This window comes from Tursiops truncatus, chromosome 10, assembly GCF_011762595.2.
Source record: "Tursiops truncatus isolate mTurTru1 chromosome 10, mTurTru1.mat.Y, whole genome shotgun sequence".
Lineage (NCBI taxonomy): Eukaryota > Metazoa > Chordata > Mammalia > Artiodactyla > Delphinidae > Tursiops > Tursiops truncatus.
Window position 1 is genome coordinate 59218213 of NC_047043.1, and position 20404 is coordinate 59238616.

Consider the following 20404-nt stretch of genomic DNA (forward strand, 5'->3'; position numbering starts at 1 on the left):
AGACTAAGAATCTTCAGATGACAGTGTCCTAGGTGAATTTTCTCAATCCAAGAATCGTTGAGTAAACAACATATTTATCAGGATAAGAGAAAAGATGGTATTTTCATTCAGTTAGTCATTCAACAAGAAGGGCTTCATCACACATATTTTGCAACAAGAATCTAGACCATCCTGTTCTGCTAAAAAGATGTGTTGCAGATTCTTTATGATGTTTGTGCACCAAATTTGCTTGTAATTGGACAAATGCTAAAGGGAGATGTCTATATAAAAGTGATTAGAAGGAGATAGATGACAGAAATGAAAAAAGATCACTGGATTGATAAAAGAAAAAGGGTCCCTGGGAAACGATAATTTTTTTTTTCTGGCCCTGAGTAAGAATCATGATGAGAACCTTGTGAGAGGTGAGTAATGCCCCCATTATGCCTGAGAAGGAGGAGTCCCTTGGTCTGAGGACTTGGGGAAGCTCCATGGGAAGAATGGTCTCTGAGCAGGTTCTTGAGAGGTGAGGAGCATTTTAATATGTAGACATGGGGACAAGCATTCTTGATGAGGAAGCAGCAGGATCACTAAGACCCAGGGTGTATGAAACTGCTCAGTATAGTTAGAGGAATAAGGCTCAGAAGTGGAGAGAGTGGGAACTTGGGGGTATGGAGAAAACAGGCCTGGGGCAGACTGCAGAGGGTTAAGCATCCACCTAAGGAACTGAGCTTTATCTGTCAAATATCCCCAGGCTCCTGGGTGGCCCCAAGGGCATCCAGAAGCTGGCTTATGGAAGATCTTTGGTGTGGCTCGAAGGTGAGCACCCAGGGGCTCCCTACAGTGGAAATGAGGTAGCTGCCCTGTGGCTGGACAGCCGTGTGGGAAGCGGATGAAAGTGAGAGCCGAGCTGGGGCCTGAGGGAGAGATCCTGGGTTCTGACACACAGAATCTCTGTTGGAGGGTCTCCTGCACTCCCTCTCTGAGCACACAGGAGAGGGAGCCTTAGACACTGGTGGGGGATGCTGGGCGGGGAGCAGGAGGGGGATGACTTAATGAACAGGGGCCCCAACACTGAGAGACCTGCAGGGACCCAGAGGACACTGCTCAGCTCTAAGAGGACACCAGAAGCCCCCCTCCCCACCCCCAAGACAGCGACGGTAGAGAAAGTGGAGGGGTTGGACGACTGGTTATTTACTTTAAAAAATACAGTTTTAAACAGAAAGTTGATTAAATCGCAAGAGGCTAAGTGTTCCTTGGATTGCCTAGCTTACATTCCCGGCTCTTCAGAATGCGGAGGCTGATGAGGAAATTTAAGGCGGTTATGGAAGATCAAAACGTTGCCTTTTCTTTGCACACTTCCATTTAGTGTGTGGAACATGGAGATTCTGGCTAAATAAAGATGTAAAATTTTACACACCTGATGACGGAATACTCATTAAGATAAGCTAGTACATTTTCTTAAGCAAGAGACTTCTAATCTATTCTCGGTGGTCTGCAAGTTCTTTATACTAATTTTTAAATTTTGGTTTTCATTTCACTGATAACCTAAAAAAAAAAAAAAAAAGGCACATTCTGGATTACCAGGGCAACCACCTTACAGCTGAGTGCTGCCGTGGATCGCCATTCCTTTGTTTGCATTTATGCTACTGGTGGTGCTAAAGATTTCTTACCTTGACAGTATTTAAATTTGAATGCAGCTGTTCTCAAACTAGATATCCTCTGAAAAATTCTTGAGTAATCTGTGAATTCTCAAGATTGAGAAACAAAGAGGTGGAAATAAATGGAGGCAATGGGCATGTGAGAACTGGACAGTTCTCGCAGCTGAGCACAGCCATGTGGGTGAGCACTGCCCTCGGCGAGGCACACAATCTCCTTCAAGGGTCTCAGTCGTTCCCTCTGTGTCCACAGAGACACTGAGGTTGAGTAGGCTGTCCAAGGTCAGGTGCCTAGTGTATGGCTGAGCTGAAGATGGCCTGACCCTGAAGGCCAAGCTCTTTGCATTATTCTAAGATGAGGCTAGAAGCTCCAGATTAAACCATGCTCCTTGGAAGGAGAACAGTTAGCAAAGCCACAGTCTCAGAGGACTGTCCTTACCTTCAGTCGCCCTAGTGGTCTGTCTTTATAGACCTTGAAATGCTGCTTGCTTTAATTCAAAGCAGTTTTTCTCCTACTCAGCCTTATCATCATCCTCATCAAAATTCTCCACACATTTGAAGGGAGCAATGTCAATGTCTTCCAGGCTAAACAACCTCAGTCCTAGCAACACTTTTTCCTAGAGCCTGGCTTTCAGCTGCCAGGTCATTTGAGGGGGAGGTGAGAGGCTCTGGGTTTTCTCCATCTTTTTAAAAAGAGCCCTGCTAAAGAATTACTCTCAGGTGTTACATGTCAGGCTTCATTGAATATATCCTGGTGTCCTGGTAGCTCTCCCCAGCCCCTGTGATGGAAGATACTGAACCTGACCTAAAAAATCAGAATTTCTGAAGCTTGCTTTTAGATATCATTTTAGTCAACTTCAGAGAAAAGCCCCAACAGGTTAACTAACCCTAGAGGCACTGTACGTGACAAATGTACATAGCTTTACTTGCAAATCCCTTGGCATATTTATCCCGAATCCAAGAAGAGCAGAATGAGCCTTGGGGCTGGCTGACTCCACTGTTGACCTGTTTCTTCTGAGGACTCGAAAAAGTTCTGTCTCTGGTGCCTTAAGATAGAGGTTTGTCCTCTCCCAGTGTATTGCTGTTAACCTAAAACTAGATTTATTCACATGCTGTACTCTGGTGAATAAAGCATTAAAAAAAATAACTGGTGTGATAAGAACAGTCATACGTACCAAAATATACATCAAATCCTTGGTCAACTTAACAGGGTGGAAATGGGAAGATGGAACCTGGAATTTTATCAAATTTAATATTATAATCTTCCTGCCTCAAGAAGAACTGCTTTACCTGGAAGGGTCTGAGTTGGGTCAGTGGAGCTTCACAGAAGGCAGATATGGGGCCCGGATCTTGGGGATGAATTTGGTGAAGGAGGTTATAGGAACTTAGCACCTGGGTGTCATCTGGAAGCCTTAATTTTAGCTTTTATAATTACAGGTCAGTTGTCCTGGTGTGAATCCCAAGCTGTTCTCTGAGTCCTTCATATTATAAAATTGATTTCAAAATAAACAAAACCTTAATCAAATCTGGGTCGCATCTCCCTCTCCCAGAACCCAAATCCCTCTGACGGATGGGCTCTGCCCCTAGTCTGTTTTCCCTTTATAATCTGGCAGAATTAACTATGCCATTTGTTGAAACAGCAGCCATTTATTCCCTAGAATTATGGCAATCTGTATAAAATATCTGGAAAATCATTAGCCTGGACTTCTCGGGTCAATATTTAAATGAGGAACAGGCATTTAAGACACAATTATTTTCATACTGACCACAGTTGTCCTATTACTTTGTGGAAAAATCCTTTAGGAAGGAAGCAGCATTAACAGTGATTTCATCTTTATTTTTTTCTTTGACTCTGGATTGGCATTGGGTGTAGACTAAGTTACATGATCCTTGGATTTTGATGATGATTCAGAACCTGGACCATAATGCAGGCGTGAGAGTCAGAATCTCAGAAGGGGCAGGAAGAGTCTCCTGAACAATCACATGATGACCTTCAGGGTAGGGGCTGGGGTAGCGGGGCTGAGGGGTGTTCCAGATTCCCTTCTTTTCATTGCAAACGACTTGCTATCTGTTGTGAGTGGGCTGGGTTCGAGTCCCTGCCATACAGAGAGCTCAACATTTGCCTCGTGGAATGAATACGGTTTTACTGCCACAAGTAAGTAAAGGCTTTAACTGACAGGTAGCCCCTCTGTTTGATATCTGCCCAAAATAGGGCTATAAGTTAACTATAGCAAAACAAAAGTCATTATTTTGGGTGGATGATCCTTAATATCCAACAGAGTCCTGTTTAAAAATGTAAAGCTCTGAGCGCTTGTGTTTATGCACATTTCTCCCCCCACTGGCGAGAAGACTTAATAATTCATCAGGTTCTCAAAAGAGCCTATGACACAAGAATGTTTAAGAAACACTGTTATACAGCAAATGTCTCATTGTTTTCTAGACCTGTTCTCTGCAACCGGCTTGTCTTAGAGGGCGCACCCAGCAATTCTCACCAATAAGGGGAATCACTTGACAGATACTTGACTCAAGGTTTTTCTGCTGTCCAGGGGGTATTTGGTCATACTTGCTCTAAACTTTTTGCAGGTTATGATCTGTACTTGCTTAGGCTGCTGTGGAGGTGGGAGTGAGAGGCATGGGGGGACGGCAGACTTGTCTCAGAGAGGCTCTCTAAGTTTTCATTTAAAGGAAGTTTCCACACCTAAAAAGATATGAAAATCAATGGTGAAGAGTTGGGGATGGGGAGGTGGGGACTGTCACCCTTTGGTCTGTGTACTGGAGGAAATTCAAACACAATTTGAGAAGATTTAAGGGCTTGCTTGGGAGCGTTCTCTTGACACACCTCCGAGGTGGGTGGACCCGTCAGGTGCCTCTGTTCATGGGCGTGGGGGTGTTGCCATACTACCCCCAACATGCATGGTCTTGCAGGCACTTGTCAGGTGCATGCCTTTGAATTCAGAGCTGCACAGCACTCATGAGCCAGGGCCTGAGGAGGCAGCCATCCACTCCTCTACAGATCCTACAATTTAATCCTGGAGCAACCCGGACCAGCAGAGGTCAGAGTATTTTGGCCCCTCGTAGACCTGACCCAACTGAGTCGTCCCCAGAGCGATGTATTGGTCCACACTGAGGGACACTGTGAGAAGCAGCCTCCAAAGTGTGTGTTCGTTTGAAGCAGTTTATTGTGGAGGGTGCTGTATTCTGCATTCTCTCCACAAGGACCCATGAGATAAATTTCTCTTGGATCTCAGGTCAAGTAGCAGCATCTTTTTTATTTTATTTTAATTTTTTAATTTAATTTAATTTATTTTTTTATACAGCAGGTTCTCATAAGTCATCAGTTTTATACACCTCACTGTATACATGTCAATCCCAATCGCCCAATTCATTATACCACCACCACCACCTCCCCATGGCTTTTCCTCCTTGGTGTCCATACGTTTGTTCTCTACATCTGTGCTCAACTTCTGCCCTGCAAACCGGCTCATCTGTACCATTTTTCTAGGTTCCACATATATGCGTTAATATGCGATATTTGTATTTCTCTTTCTGACTTACTTCACTCTGTATGACAGTCTCCAGATATATCCACGTCTCTACAAATGACCCAATTTTGTTCCTTTTTATGGCTGAGTAATATCCCATTGTATATATGTACCACATCTTCTTTATCCATTTGTCTGTCGATGGGCATTTAGGTTGCTTCCATGACCTGGCTGTTGTAAATAGTGCTGCAGTGAACATTGGGGTGCATGTGTCTTTTTGAATTATGGTTTTCTCTGGGTATATGCTCAGTAGTGGAATTCCTGGATCATATGGTAATTCTATTTTTAGTTTTTTAAGGAATCTCCATACTGTTCTCCATAGTGGCTATATCAATTTACATTCCCACCAACAGTGCAAGAGGGTTCCCTTTTCTCCGCACCCTCTCCAGCATTTGTTGTTTGTAGATTTTCTGATGATGCCCATTCTAACTGGTGTGAGGTGATACCTCATTGCAGTTTTGATTTGCATTTCTCTAATAATTAGTGATGATGAGCAGCTTTTCGTGTGCTTCTTGGCTATCTGTATGTCTTCTTTGGAGAAATGTCTATGTAGGTCTTCTGCCCATTTTTGGATTGGGTTGTTTGTTTTTTAATATTGAGCTTCATGAGCTGTTTATATATTTTGGAGAGTAATCCTTTGTCCACTGATTCGTTTGCAAATATTTTCTCCCATTCTGAGGGCTGTCTATTCGTCTTGTTTATTTTGGAGAGTAATCCTTTGTCCACTGATTCGTTTGCAAATATTTTCTCCCATTCTGAGGGCTGTCTATTCGTCTTGTTTATGGTTTCCTTTGCTGTGCAAAAGCTTTGAAGTTTCATTAGTTCCCATTTGTTTATTTTTGTTTTTATTTCCATTATTCTAGGAGATGGATCAAAAAAGATCTTGCTGTGATTTATGTCAAAGAGTGTTCTTCCTATGTTTTCCTCTAAGAGTTTTATAGTGTCCAGTCTTACATTTAGGTCTTTAATCCATTTTGAGTTTATTTTTGTGTATAGTGTTAGGTAGTGTTCTAATTTCATTCTTTTACATGTACCTGTCCAGTTTTCCCAGAACCACTTATTGAAGGACTGTCTTTTCTCCACTGTATATTCTTGCCTCCTTTCTCATAGATTAGTTGACCATAGGTGCATGGGTTAATCTCTGGGCTTTCTATCCTGTTCCGTTGATCTATGTTTCTGTTTATGTGCCAGTACCATATTGTCTTGATTACTATAGCTTTATAATATAGTCTGAAATCAGGGAGTCTGATTCCTCCAGCTCTGTTTTTTTCCCTCAAGACTGCTTTAGCTATTCGGGGTCTTTTGTGTTTCCAAACAAATTTTAAGATTTTTTGGTCTAGTTCCATAAAAAATGCCATTGGTAATTTGATAGATATTGCATTGAATCTGTAGATTGCTTTGGGTAGTATGGTCATTTTCACAATTTTGATTCTTCTAATCCAAGAACATGGTATATCTCTCCATCTGTTCATATTATCTTTGATTTCTTTCATCAGTGTCTTATAGTTTTCTGCATACAGGTCTTTTGTCTCCCTAGGTAGGTTTATTCCTAGGTATTTTATTCTTTTTGTTGCATTGGTAAATGGGAGTGTTTCCTTAATTTCTCTTTCAGATTTTTCATCATTAGTATACAGGAGTGCAAGAGATTTCTGTGCATTAATTTTGTACTCTGCAACTTTACCAAATTCATTGATTAGCTCTAGTAGTTTTCTGGTGGCATCTTTAGGATTCTCTATGTGTAGTATCATGTCATCTGCAAACAGTGACACTTTTACTTCTTCTTTTCCAATTTGTATTCCTTTTATTTCTTTTTCTTCTCTGATTGCCATGGCTAGGACTTCCAAAACTATGTTGAATAATAGTGGTGAGAGTGGACATCCTTTTCTTGTTCCTGATCTTAGAGGCAGAGCTTTCAGTTTTTCACTATTGAGAATGATGTTTGCTGTGGGTTTGTCGTATATGGCCTTTATTATGTTGAGGTAGGTTCCCTCTGTGCCCACATTCTGGAGAGTTTTTATCATAAATGGGTGTTGAATTTTGTCAAAAGCTTTTTCTGCATCTAATGAGATATCATACGGTTTTTCTTCTTCAATTTGTTAATATGGTGTATCACATTGATTGATTTGCATATATTGAAGAATCCTTGCATCCCTGGGATAAATCCCACTTGATTATGGTGTATGATCCTTTTAATGTGTTGTTGGAGTCTGTAATATTTTGTTGTGGATTTTTGCTTCTGTATTCATCAGTGATATTGGTCTGTAATTTTCTTTTTTTGTAGTATCTTTGTCTGGTTTGGGTATCAGGGTGATGGTAGCCTCATAGAATGAGTTTGGGAGTGTTCCTTCCTCTGCAGTTTTTTGGGAGAGTTTGAGAAGGATGGGTGTTAGCTCTTCTCTTAATGTTTGATAGAATTCACCTGTGAAGCCATCTCATCCTGGACTTTTGTTTGTTGGAAGATTTTTGTTTGTTTGTTTCAGTTTTAAATTTATTTATTTACTTATTTATTTTTGGCTGTGTTGGGTCTTCGTTTCTATGCGAGGGCTTTCTCTAGTTGCGGCAAGCGGGGGCCATTCTTCATTGCAATGTGTGGGCCTCTCACTATCGCGGCCTCTCTTGTTGCGGAGCACAGGCTCCATACACGCAGGCTCAGTAGTTGTGGCTCACAGGCCTAGTTGTGTGGCATGTGGGATCTTCCCAGACCAGGGCTTGAGCCCGTGTCCCCTGCATTGGCAGGCAGATTCTCAACCACTGTGCCACCAGGGAAGACCGGGAAAATTTTTAATCACAGTTTCAATTTCATTACTTGTGATTGGTCTGTACATATTTTCTATTTCTTCGTGGTTCAGTCTTGGAAGGTTATACGTTTCTAAGAATTTGTCTGTTTCTTCCAGGTTGTCCATTTTATTGGCATAGAGTTGCTTGTGGTAGTCTCCTAGGATGCTTTGTATTTCTGTGGTGTCCGTTGTAACTTCTCTTTTTCATGTCTAATTTTATTGATTTGAGTCTTCTCCCTCTTTACTTGATGAGTCTGGCTAATGGTTTATCAATTTTGTTTATCTTCTCAAAGAACCAGCTTTTAGTTTTATTGATCTTTGCTATTGTTTTCTTTGTTTCTATTTCATTTATTTCTGCTCTTATCTTTATGATTTCTTTCCTTGTGCTAACTTTGGGTTTTGTTTGTTCTTCTTCTCTAGTTCCTTTAGGTGTAAGGTTAGATTGTTTATTTGAGATTTTTCTTGTTTCTTGAGGTAAGCTTGTATAGCTATAAACTTCCCTGTTAGAACTGCTTTTGCTGCATCCCATAGGTTTTGGATCATCGTGTTTTCATTGTCATTTGTCTCTAGGTATTTTTTGATTTTCTGTTTGATTTCTTCAGTGATCTCTTGGTTATTTAGTAACGTATTGTTTAGCCTCCATGTGTTTGTATTTTTAAAGTTTCTTTCCCTTTAATTGATTTCTAATCTCATAGTGTTGTGGTCAGAAAAGATGCTTGATATGATTTCAATTTTCTTAAATTTACTGAGGCTTGATTTCTGACCCAAGATATGATCTATCCTAGAGAATATTCTGTGTGCACTTGAGAAGAAAGTGTAATCTGCTGTTTTTGGATGGAACGTCCTATAAATATCAATTAAATCTGTCTGGTCTATTGTGTCATTTAAAGCTTGTGTTTCCTTATTTATTTTTATTTTGGATGATCTGTCCATTGGTGTAAGTGAGGTGTTAAAGTCCCCCACTATTATTGTGTTACTGTCAATTTCCTCTTTTATAGCTCTTAGCATTTGCCTTATGAATTGAGGTGCTCCTATGTTGGGTGCATATATATTTATAATTGTTATATCCTCTTCTTGGATTGATCCCTTGATCATTATGTAGTGTCCTTCCTTGTCTCATGTAACATTCTTTATTTTGATGTCTATTTTATCTGATATGAGTATTGCTACTCCAGCTTTGTTTTGATTTCCATTTGCATGGAATATCTTTTTTCATCCCCTCACTTTCAGTCTGAATGTGTCCCTAGGTCTGAAGTGGGTCTCTTGTAGACAGCATATATATGGGTCTTGTTTTTGTATCCATTCAGCAAGCCTGTGTCTCTTGGTTGGAGCACTTAATCCATTCATGTTTAAGGTAATTATCGATATGTATGTTCCTATTACCATTTTCTTAATTGTTTTGGGTTTGTTTTTGTAGGTCCTTTTCTTCTCTTGTGTTTCTCACTTAGAGAAGTTCCTTTAGCATTTGTTGTAGAGCTGGTTTGGTGGTGCTGAATTCTCTTAGCTTTTGCTTGTCTGTAACGGTTTTGATTTCTCCATCAAATCTGAATGAGATCCTTGCCGGGTAGAGTAATCTTGGTTGTAGGTTCTTCCCTTTCATCACTTTAAGTATATCATGCCACTCCCTTCTGGCTTGTAGAGTTTCTGCTGAGAAATCAGCTGTTAACCTTATGGGAGTTCCTTTGTATGTTATTTGTCATTTTTCCCTTGCTGCTTTTAATAATTTTTCTTTGTCTTTAATTTTTGTCAATTTCATTGCTATGTGTCTTGGCGTGTTTCTCCTTGGGTTTATCCTGTATGGGACTTTGTGCGCTCCCTGGACTTGGGTGGCTATTTCCTTTCCCATGTTAGGGAAGTTTTCGACTATAATCTCTTCAAGTATTTCCTCGGGCCCTTTCTCTTTCTCTTCTCCTTCTGGGACCCCTATGATGCGAATGTTGTTGCGTTTAATGTTGTCCCAGAGGTCTCTTAGGCTGTCTTCATTTCTTTTCATTCTTTTTTCTTTATTCTGTTCCACAGTAGTGAATTCCACCATTCTGTCTTCCAGGTCACTTATCCATTCTTCTGCCTCAGTTATTCTGCTGCTGATTCCTTCTAGTGTAGTTTTCATTTCAGTTATTGTATTGTTCATCTCTGTTTGTTTGTTCTTTAATCCTTCTAAGTCTTTGTTAAACATTTCTTGCATCTTGTCGATCTTTGCCTCCATTCTTTTTCCGAGGTCCTGGATCATCTTCACTATCATTCTGAATTCTTTTTCTGGAAGGTTGCCTATCTCCACTTCATTTAGTTTTTTGGGGGGGGTTTATCTTGTTCCTTCATCTGATACATAGCCCTCTGCCTTTTCATCTTTTCTCTCTTTCTGTGAATGTGGTTTTTGTTCCACAGGCTGCAGGATTGTAGTTCTTCTTGCTTCTCAAGGAGCAGCATCTTTTAAGGAATGGGTTTATGATTCTAATATGGCTTCCGTGACTCAGAAAACTGCTCATAATAGATATAGGATGAATTACTTATAATGATTTGATGACAGATATTTAATTTGAAAAAAAATAAGATTAGATCATATTGTCCCCCAAAGTAAAGTACATTAGACTAAAGAGCTAAATGCAAAATACAAAACTACAAAGTATTAGGAAAAAATAGGAAAATATTCTAATAGCCTTGGAGATTTAAAACCTTCTCAAACAAGGTACAAAATGTAAAGGAAATGAAGAAAATAATTGATAAACTATTAGCAACAAAAATTTTTGCATGTAAAGTATACTTAAATGAAGTTAAGGTGAAAGTGATAGACAATGGGAGAGTATCTTCAGTGTGTAACCTTCAAAGAACTAACATCTACAGTATAATTAGAAAATAAAACTAATTCCTAAAAATCAAGGAGAAAAAGACAATTGGTCTGACGAAATAATAGAAGAAACATATAAATGTGTCTTTCACGGAAGGAAAAATGCAAATAGCTGTAAATATAGGAAAAAATGCTCAATCTTAGTAGTAACTATGTTAACTAAAAAGAAATATTTGTTTTTCCTCACATAAAGTTGGGAACAGTTTAACAGACTGACAGCACTGAGTATTGTTGACAATATGAGAAAATGTGCTCTACGGTGCCTGGCTATGTAGACTGCTGTGAAGTTTTGGGAGTTTAATTTGGCAAGTGCTCATTATAATTAAAGATCCATCCATCCTCCAGTCTGAAATTCTACTCCTGTACTTGTATAAAGAGCTTTGTGCAATAATATTTTCTGCAGTATTGTTTATAACATCAAACATTGAAAAAGACTTGAATAGCCATCATTATGGGAACTATTGATTGTGGATTCCTCCCCACCTTGGAACAGTGAAGAACCGAGGAGGTTGGGCGCGATATTTGGAGCAACACTGATAAAGTTCTCTTATCATTAGCATTGCTTAGAATTGTCCGTGCCTGGTGCAAGATGATAATTAAAAAGGCTGACTTTGATTGGATTTATTATTGTTTTAAAATTCTCATCAGGCAATGCACCCTCACTGCTTGCACCCTGAACGGCTTGCTCCCACTCCCACACTCCCCGCTGAAGACCACCGTGATGCAATCTTTTGCAGGTACTGTGCAGAGATCTGTGTGCTCTGACTTTTCCATCACATACTGTTAGGAGAAAAAGGTGGAAGAATATGGGGAGTAGGATGCCGATTTTGCTAAAACACAGATACATTTACAGAACTATATTTCTAAATGTGCTATACATATATGATGCACAAATACAAATGTAGTCATTTGGGGAGAGATGGCAGGGATTTAGGGTTGTGCTCAAAGGAGACTATATCTGTATGTTTTAATAATTTTTATATTCACTTATTTATATAAGTATGCAAATAGTATATATATATATATATATATATATATATATATATATATATATATATATATATATATATACACTTTTTTTTGGTGGTGGGGGGGGTTGAGAACTGCCCTAATAAACTAAATAGAAGCGAGGACGAGGAGGGCCAGGGTTTTGAAGTCCCCAGAAGTGCAACGCCATCGCCACCTAGTGGTGGGGAAAGAACACTGCCGAGGAGGCAGACACAGCAGATGTCCTGGATCCTTTCTGCTGGCCCTTGCCTTCTCCTGTTGACGCCTTGCAAGGATTAACAGCAGAAGACAACTTACAAGCCACCTCAGAATAAATAGGAAGCTTCAGGCACCTAGTTATGGTGGATAGGTGGCATTTTATACCTGCCAGTGAATCATGCAGACAACTCTCAAGAATATCCCTTCAGGCAAGTCACCCAGAGTCCCTGGAAAACAGTCTCCACTTGAGCTAGATGATAATGATTCACAGTTGAACCGAATTTTATATTTCTCATTTATGATCACAACAATCTCACATGGCAGATTTGTAATGATCTTATTTTACAGAGGAGAAAATGAGAGCTTGGACCAAATTTCTAGGCAACATATTAGCAGGTCAGGCAGCACTGATGCTAAATTCTGTGACCTGAGGACCTCTGAGTGCACGACTGTCTTTTTGTTTTAATTTTTTTTTCACGACTGTCTTAATGGGAGCCCCAGGATCAGGGATCTGGCTGACAATTCATAGAAGGTCACTGTAGCAGAGGCTGGTGATGTCCCAGGCTGTATCCCCCAGACCTACATGAGTTGCCTGCAGCCACAGGGGATGATCTGTGGCTCACTGATAGTTTCCCACCTCAGACCCGGCTCTCTCTCTTCTTCTCCATCTGAGGGATTTCTCAGGCACCATCCATGCAAACCTGGCTGTGTATGGAGTTTATGCCCACCCTGGGTGGGACCTCTCTCTACCAGTGGGAGATGGGAGACTAGGTAACGCTTCCCCGTCTTCTAGTAGGAGAATTCTGAGCTGTGATCCACATGACTTCTCAGTGGGTCCCTGGTGGGATGGAGCCCCAGTTGCCTATATTGTATCTTCATTGGCTTTTCTCATTTCCCCGTTTCACTCTTGGGTTTCCTGGGATCGCCTCTCTCATAAAACTACATCCAAATCCTTAATTCCAGACCTGTTTTTGGTGGAACCCAAACTAAGAATGCAAGGCACGGTAGCTGGGTACTATGGGAGATGCAGTGACATCCAGAAAGTGGGTGTGGTTTCTCCAGGAGCCTAAAAAGTCAAGTTGATAGTAATGCAAGTAGCTGTGATGATGTGCCTACAGAAAGCAGAGGCAACATAACTAGATCTTCCATAAGGGTCACAGTTTCAAATAGTGCAATCCATTGCTTTTAGGCATTTAAACTTTCCAGGCTACATGTGTCCTTTTTGAGTTTAGAAAATACTGCTATGGGAAGGCCAGAGTCAGCATCACAAAGTTCAATATTCAGTTCATGGGGATCACAACCAGGAAGAGGTGAGGGCGAGGACACAGCATGATCACAGGCATAGAGCTGGGCATGGGCAGGGTTTATTCACAGAATATAAAATTAATCTGGTTGGGGGTCCATGAACTACCTGAAATTGTAAGCAAAGTGTGTGTGTGTGTGTGTGTGTGTGTGTGTGTGTGTGTGTGTGTGTGCGTGTGTGTGTGTGTTTGTATGTACAGGTCTGTTTTTCTAGGGAGAGATTCTATAGCTTTAATCAGATTCTCTAAGGTGGCTCATGAGGTAAACCGTGAGGGAGGCGGCACTGAGGATTCCGAGGAGGCTTGTGATGGGGACTAAAAGTCACAGAATGTTAGTAAACTGTGCCCTGAATTATCACATTGAAACAATACTGACTGTGCCCTTGTGCTGTGTCCTAGGACAGCAATTTATAAAGTTATCTTATTCACTCATCACAACCATTCTTTGAAGCAGGTTCTAATATTAGCCCCATTTGACAGATGAGGAAACTGAGACCTAAAAAGATGCCTTGTCCAAGGTTACACAGCTGGATTTGAACTCGAGGAGGCTGACTCTAAACCCCGTAGCCTTAACCCCACACCAGTGGCCATCAGACTTTAATGCACAGAAGAATCACCAAGAGAGCTTGTTATAAGAGATGCCTGGGCACCATTCCCAGAATTTCTGATTTAGCAGCTCTGGGGCAGGGCCTGAGGATCTGCATTTCTAACAAGTTCCCAGGTGCTGCTGCGGCTGCTGGTCTGGGGGCCACACTTTGCAAACCCACTTTGAACTCTAAGCTTTCATCTCCAGAGAGGAGGGCATGGAGCCTCCAAGAGTTATGACTGAGCAGCAAAACCAAGATGAGAATCCGGTTCTATGGATTCTGAACCCGGGACTCTCCACACCACTCCTGCTTGGAGGAGGGCACAGCCTACTGAAAAATGTGTGTGTGCTTGCACGCACCCAGCTTTATTACCTGATGTGTGTCCAGCTCCGGGGGATGGCCGCTGGGGAAAGACAATTCCTTGCTTGGCTCCTCCGAGCCCACCCGGGCCCTTCTCCACCTCCTGGCCCTCCGATCTGCGGGGTGGGGGGCCTCCTCAGGCTCGCTGCTGTCTGAGGTCTCCCTGCTGGCTGCCTGGGGGTTGAAGTTCACGTCTAGCTCTCCCTGTAGGCGCATCTTCTCGGCTGAGGGATTCCTGGGGGCCTTCCTCTGCAACCAGGACAGCCCAGCCCGGTGCCCAGCTTCCCGGGAAGAGCCTGCCGAGGAGGTTTCTGAGTCAGAGCACATGGCCTCGGGGTTGGGGGAGAGCCCAGAGTAGGCGGAGGAGCCTTGGTCTGAGCCCTGGGCTTGCGTGGGCTGAGGCTGGGGGTTCCTGGGCAGGCTCTGGGGCTGTGGGCACAGCGTGCTCAAGGCCTCCTTCCAGTCAAAGTCCTCCTCGCTGTCAGAGCCCATCTCATCGTAGGCGGACGCCACGCTGGAGGCCGCCTCCAGGGCCTGAAACGTGCCACTCTTAGGTTTGGCCAGCAGGCGGGTTGGGGGCAGAGCCCCATCCTTCAGGGCCATCCAGTTCCCGTCAGGGCTCTGCAAAACTGGGGCCACATCTGCAGGCAGGAGGGAGAGAGAAATCAGAGAGGGGCTGGTACCGCCTTAGAACAAGGGGCCCCGCGAAGACCTCCCCTGTGCCCCTCTTCCTAGAGCACTTTCTGGTCTTCCCGCCCATACGTGGCCTCCTCCTTCCCTGAGTTGCTGTGACAGACTGTCTGGTTCATTCCATGATCCAACTTGGGTTCTGGCTGGTCACGCACAGGGCTGGGCCCTCCTCCCCGATGACAAGGGCCCTGCGGCAGGGTCTGGGTCTCAGTCATCTCTTTGGCCTGCACTGTCCCAAAGCCAGCTCGTGCAGAGGAAAGAGCAGAGGCTGGGAAGTCAGAGGGCCAGGGCAGAGAGCACGCTCAGCCACTTAGCCGCTGTGTGAGTCTCCGAGCTTGGGTCTCTGGTTGGTGAAAAGGGTACAGCTAATACTTCTCTGGGCTGCTGAGAGGACGAAATGAGGTGAGGCTTATAGAGTGTGTTACACATACCTGCTCAGAGCAAAAGATGAATTCTTAACAGCTCTTTCCCCCTTGCCTATAAATGAGGCCACTGTAGGGCAGGGCAAAGAACAAGAACTTTGAATTCCGGCAGAGCTAGGGCTGAGCCCCAGTCCTGGCCATTACTAGCAGGTGACCTTGGTCAGAGAGCATCTCTGAGCCTGTTTGCTGACCTGTCAGTGGGGACAGTGTGACCCTCCCGGGCTGTCAGAGGATTTTTATGAGACAACATATGTGAAGCATCCATCACAGTGCCTACTACAATGAGGGCCCCCAACTATTTTTATCCTCCATCTATTGAATTGAATTATACCATTATTATTTAACACCTGACTGGATCGGCACCTGTGTACTCCTTGTACATGTGTATAGAAGACAGATATGTTTATACCCTACGTCTGTACTCTATAGTTCCTCTTCCGTACTACAACAACACTGTTTCCACTGACTGTGTGAACATTCAAAAGAGAGGCTAACCAGGGTATTATTACCTTTGACATGTTATGGGCTCTACCTGTGATAATAGTAGGTCTTCTGGGGAAAAGGGCTCTATTTTGTTGGCGTCTTCCCCAGTGCCATGCCCCAAGATCGACAGTCAGGTAGTGCAGAAGGCAGCGACTAAAGGGCCCATCAGGGTTTCTCCAGAAATGCTCAGGCTGTCTCTCAGTTGGAGCTAGTAATGGCCAGTGGGCAGCAATCTTGCTTTTCCTAAGGCTTTCTCTGGTTACTAGAGACTGTGCTGGCTGCCCTGAGGCAGAATGGAATCACCACCTCCTGGGAGCAGCCCTGACTAATGACTGGGGAGCTAGGGGATAAGTACCCCAGCTCCCTTGCCCATTGGAACTCTTGGAGTTCCCCAGTGAGGAGGGCTCATCACCCATGGTCGTACCCTGCTTCATAACAAGTCATTTGTTGCCTATTTTCACTTCCCTGTATCATATCCCTACTCTCCTCCCTGTGGTTCCAGGTTCACCTCCAAATAAACTATAGGCCCTCAGATCTTTTTTTTTTTTATGGCCTTTATTATGTTGAGATAGGTTCCCTCTATGCACACTTTCTGGAGAGTTGTTTTTTTTTTTGTCATAAATGGGTGTTGAATTTTGCCAAAAGCTTTTTCTGCATCTATTGAGATGATCATATGGTTTTTATTCTTCTGTTAATATGGTGTATCACATTGATTGATTTGTGTATATTGAAGAATCCTTGCATTCCTGGGATAAATCCCACTTGATCGTGGTGTATGATCCTTTTAATGTGCTGTTGGATTCTGATTGCTACTATTTTGTTGAGGATTTTTGCATCTGTATTCATCAGTGATATTGGTCTGTAATTTTCTTTTTTTGTAGTATATTTGTCTGGTTTTGGTATCAGGGTGATGGTGGCCTCATAGAATGAGTTTGGGAGTTTTCCTTCCTCTGCAATTTCTTGGAAGAGTTTGAGGATGCGTGTTAGCGCTTCTCTAAATGTTTGATAGAATTCACCTGTGAAGCCATCTGGTCCTGGACTTTCGTTCCTTGGAAGATTTTTAATCAGTTTCAATATCATTTCTTGTGATTGGTCTGTTCATATTTTCTATTTCTTCCTGGTTCAGTCTTGGAAGGTTATACCTTTCTAAGAATTTGTCCATTTCTTCCAGGTTGTCCATTTTATTGGCATAGAGTTGCTTGTGGTAGTCTCTTAGGATGTTTTGTATTTCTGTGGTGTCTGTTGTACTTCTCCTTTTTCATTTCTAATTTCATTGATTTGAGTCCTCTCCCTCTTTTTCTTGATGAGTCTGGCTAATGGTTTATCAATTTTGTTTATCTTCTCAAAGAACCAGCTTTTAGTTTTATTGATCTTTGCTATTGTTTTCTTTGTTTCTCTTTCATTTATTTCTGCTCTGATCTTTATGATTTCTTTCCTTCTGCTAACTTTGGGTTTTGTTTGTTCTTCTTTCTCTAGTTCCTTTAGGTGTAAGGTTAGATTGTTTATTTGAGATTTTTCTTGTTTCTTGAATAGGCTTGTATTGCTATAAACTTCCCTCTTAGAACTGCTTTTGCTGCATCCCATAGGTTTTGGATCGTCATGTTTTCATTGTAATTTGTCTCTAGTTATTTTTTTATTTCATCTTTGATTTCTTCAGTGATCTCTTGCTTATTTAATAACATATTGTTTAGCCTCCATGTGTTTGTGTTTTTTACGTTTTTTTTTTCCCTGTAATTGATTTCTAATCTCACAGTGCTGTGGTCAGAAAAGATGCTTGATAGGGGGCTTCCCTGGTGGCACAGTGGTTGAGAGTCCGCCTGTCGATGCAGGGGACACGGGTTCGTACCCCGGCCTGGAAAGATCCCACATGCCGCGGAGCGGCTGGGCCCCTGAGCCATGGCCACTGAGCCTGCACATCCGGAGCCTGTGCTCCGCAACGGGAGAGGCCACAACAGTGAGAGGCCCGCGTACTGCAAAAAAAAAAAGATGCTTGATATCAGTTTTTCTTAAATTTACTGAGGCTTGATTTGTGACCCAAGATGTGATCTATCCTAGAGAATGTTCTGTGTGCACTTGAGAAGAAAGTGTAATCTGCTGTTTTGGGGTGGAATGTCCTATAAATATCAATTAAATCTATCTGGTCTATTGTTTCACTTAAAGCTTATGTTTCCTTATTAATTTTCTGTCTGGATGATATGTCCATTGTTGTAAGTGGGGTGTGAAAATCCCCCACTATTATTGTGTTACTGTCGATTTCCTCTTTTATAGCTGTTAGCAGTTGCCTTATGTATTAAGGTGCTCCTGTGTTGGGTGCATATATATTTATGATTGTTATATCTTCTTCTTGGATTGATCCCTTGATCATTATGTAGTGTCCTTCCTTGTCTCATGTAACATTCTTTATTTTGAAGTCTATTTTATCTGATATGAGTATTGCTACTCCAGCTTTCCTTTGACTTTCATTTGCATAGAATATCTTTTTCCATCCCCTCACTTTCAGTCTGAATGTGTCCCTAGGTCTGAAGTGGGTCTCTTGTAGACAGCATATATATGGGTCTTGTTTTTGTATCCATTCAGCAAGCCTGTGTCTTTGGTTGGAGCACTTAATCCATTCATATTTAAGGTAATTATTGATATGTATGTTCCTATGACCATTTTCTTAATTGTTGTGGGTTTGTTTTTGTAGGTCCTTTTCTTCTCTTGTTTTTCCCACTTAGAGAAGTTTCTTTAGCATTTGTTGTAGAGTTGGTTTGGTGGTACTGAATTCTCTTAGCTTTTGCTTGTCTGTAACGGTTTTGATTTCTCCATCAAATCTGAATGAGATCCTTGCCGGGTAGAGTAATCTTGGTTGTAGGTTCTTCCCTTTCATCACTTTAAGTATATCATGCCACTCCCTTCTGGCTTGTAGAGTCTCTGCTGAGAAATCCGCTGTTAACCTTATGGGAGTTCCTTTGTATGTTATTTGTCATTTTTCCCTTGCTGCTTTTAATAATTTTTCTTTGTCTTTAATTTTTGTCAATTTCATTGCTATGTGTCTTGGCGTGTTTCTCCTTGGGTTTATCCTGTATGGGTCTCTCCGCGCTTCCTGGACTTAGGTGGCTATTTCCTTTCCCATGTTTGGGAAATTTTCGACTGTAATCTCTTCAGATATTTTCTCTGGTCCCTTCTCTCTCTCTTCTCCTTCTGAGACCCCTATAATGTGAATGTTGTTGCGTTTAATGTTGTCCCAGAGGTCTCTTAGGCTGCCTTCATTTCTTTTCATTCTTTTTTCTTTTTTTCTGTTCTGCAGCAGTGAATTCCACCATTCTGTCTTCCAGGTCACTTATCAGTTCTTCTGCCTCAGTTATTCTGTTATTGATTCCTTCTAGTGTAGTTTTCATTTCAGTTATTGTATTGTTCATCTCTGTTTGTTCTTTAATTCTTCTAGGTCTTTGTTAAACATTTCTGGCATCTTCTCGATCTTTGCCTCCATTCTTTTTCTGAGGTCCTGGATCATCTTCACTATCATTATTGTGAATTCTTTTTCTGGAAGGTTGCCCATCTCCACTTCATTTAGTTGTTTTTCTGGGGTTTTATCTTGTTCCTTCATGTGGTACATAGCCCTCTGCCTTTTCATCTTGTCTATCTTTCTGTGAATGTGGTTTTTGTTCCACAGGCTGCAGGATTGTAGTTCTTCTTGCTTCTGCTGTCTCTCGGATCTTTGTATTAGGGTCCATTTCTGGGGTAAGCCAAACAGACACGCACATGATGCAAATGTGCAGACTTGCCCCGTCAGTGGCGCATTCACTCTCAGGGGAAAGGTGTATCCTTGGGGCCTTACAATTAGTCACTAAGTCTGCCCTCAGGACCATCTTTGGGGCTCTGAATCTGATGCTTCTTCTTAGTGGCACACCCTTGGCCTTCTCTCCTTGAGGAGTTGGCTACTCTGTTCTCTGAGCTTTGCCAAAAAGCTTTCATTTTTTTTTAACACTTAAACTATATCTTATTTTTGTGGTTGTCTATCCCGCCCCCCATCCCCCACCCCTGACCATAGCTCCTTGAGAGCAGGGCCACCTCTTCTTCACTGCTGGACCCCCAGCCCCTGGCCAGTTCTGCAACCCATCCTGGGCTGGTAAAGACCACTCGCTTGTGAACACAGGCACCCACAGGCTGCAGGGGAAGATGGGGCACTTAATGTGCGGCTCTATATGAGTCCAGCTGTCTGCAGCCTCTCCTGGGGCAATGGGAGGAAGCCAAAGAGAGAAGGCCCTAGTGATGCTACTCTGTGCCTGCCTCCAGGGTTGGCTGTGTTGTAGATGTGGTCCTGGATTCTCCTCCAACACCCACTACATGGTGGGCTGGGGTCTGCCCATCACCAGCTCCTCTCTTCTTCTGCTTTTATAATTCCAGATTGCATGTTGCTCTGGGAAAGCTAGAAGTTGGCCAGTTTTTATCTCAGCAAAAGCAGGGATGGCTCCATAAATGCCCAACCCCATGAAAACCTTGGTTGTCAAGCTGCATTGTGGGAAATTCTCAGAGCTCTGCCTGGGCTCCAGTACCATGTTCCCTTTGTGCACT

General features: G+C 42.4%; 1 protein-coding gene across 3 annotated transcripts in view; it reads right to left on the reverse strand.

Moving 5' to 3' along the window:
• MYRIP (myosin VIIA and Rab interacting protein) overlaps positions 1 to 20404 on the reverse strand; it is a 219180-nt gene that overhangs the window by 43050 nt on the left and 155726 nt on the right. For all 3 annotated transcript variants that reach the window (XM_073811061.1, XM_019946888.3, XM_073811060.1), the window contains one exon: positions 14265 to 14893. In XM_073811061.1, the coding sequence (XP_073667162.1) occupies positions 14265 to 14893 (629 nt within the window). The remainder of the gene's footprint in view (positions 1 to 14264; positions 14894 to 20404) is intronic.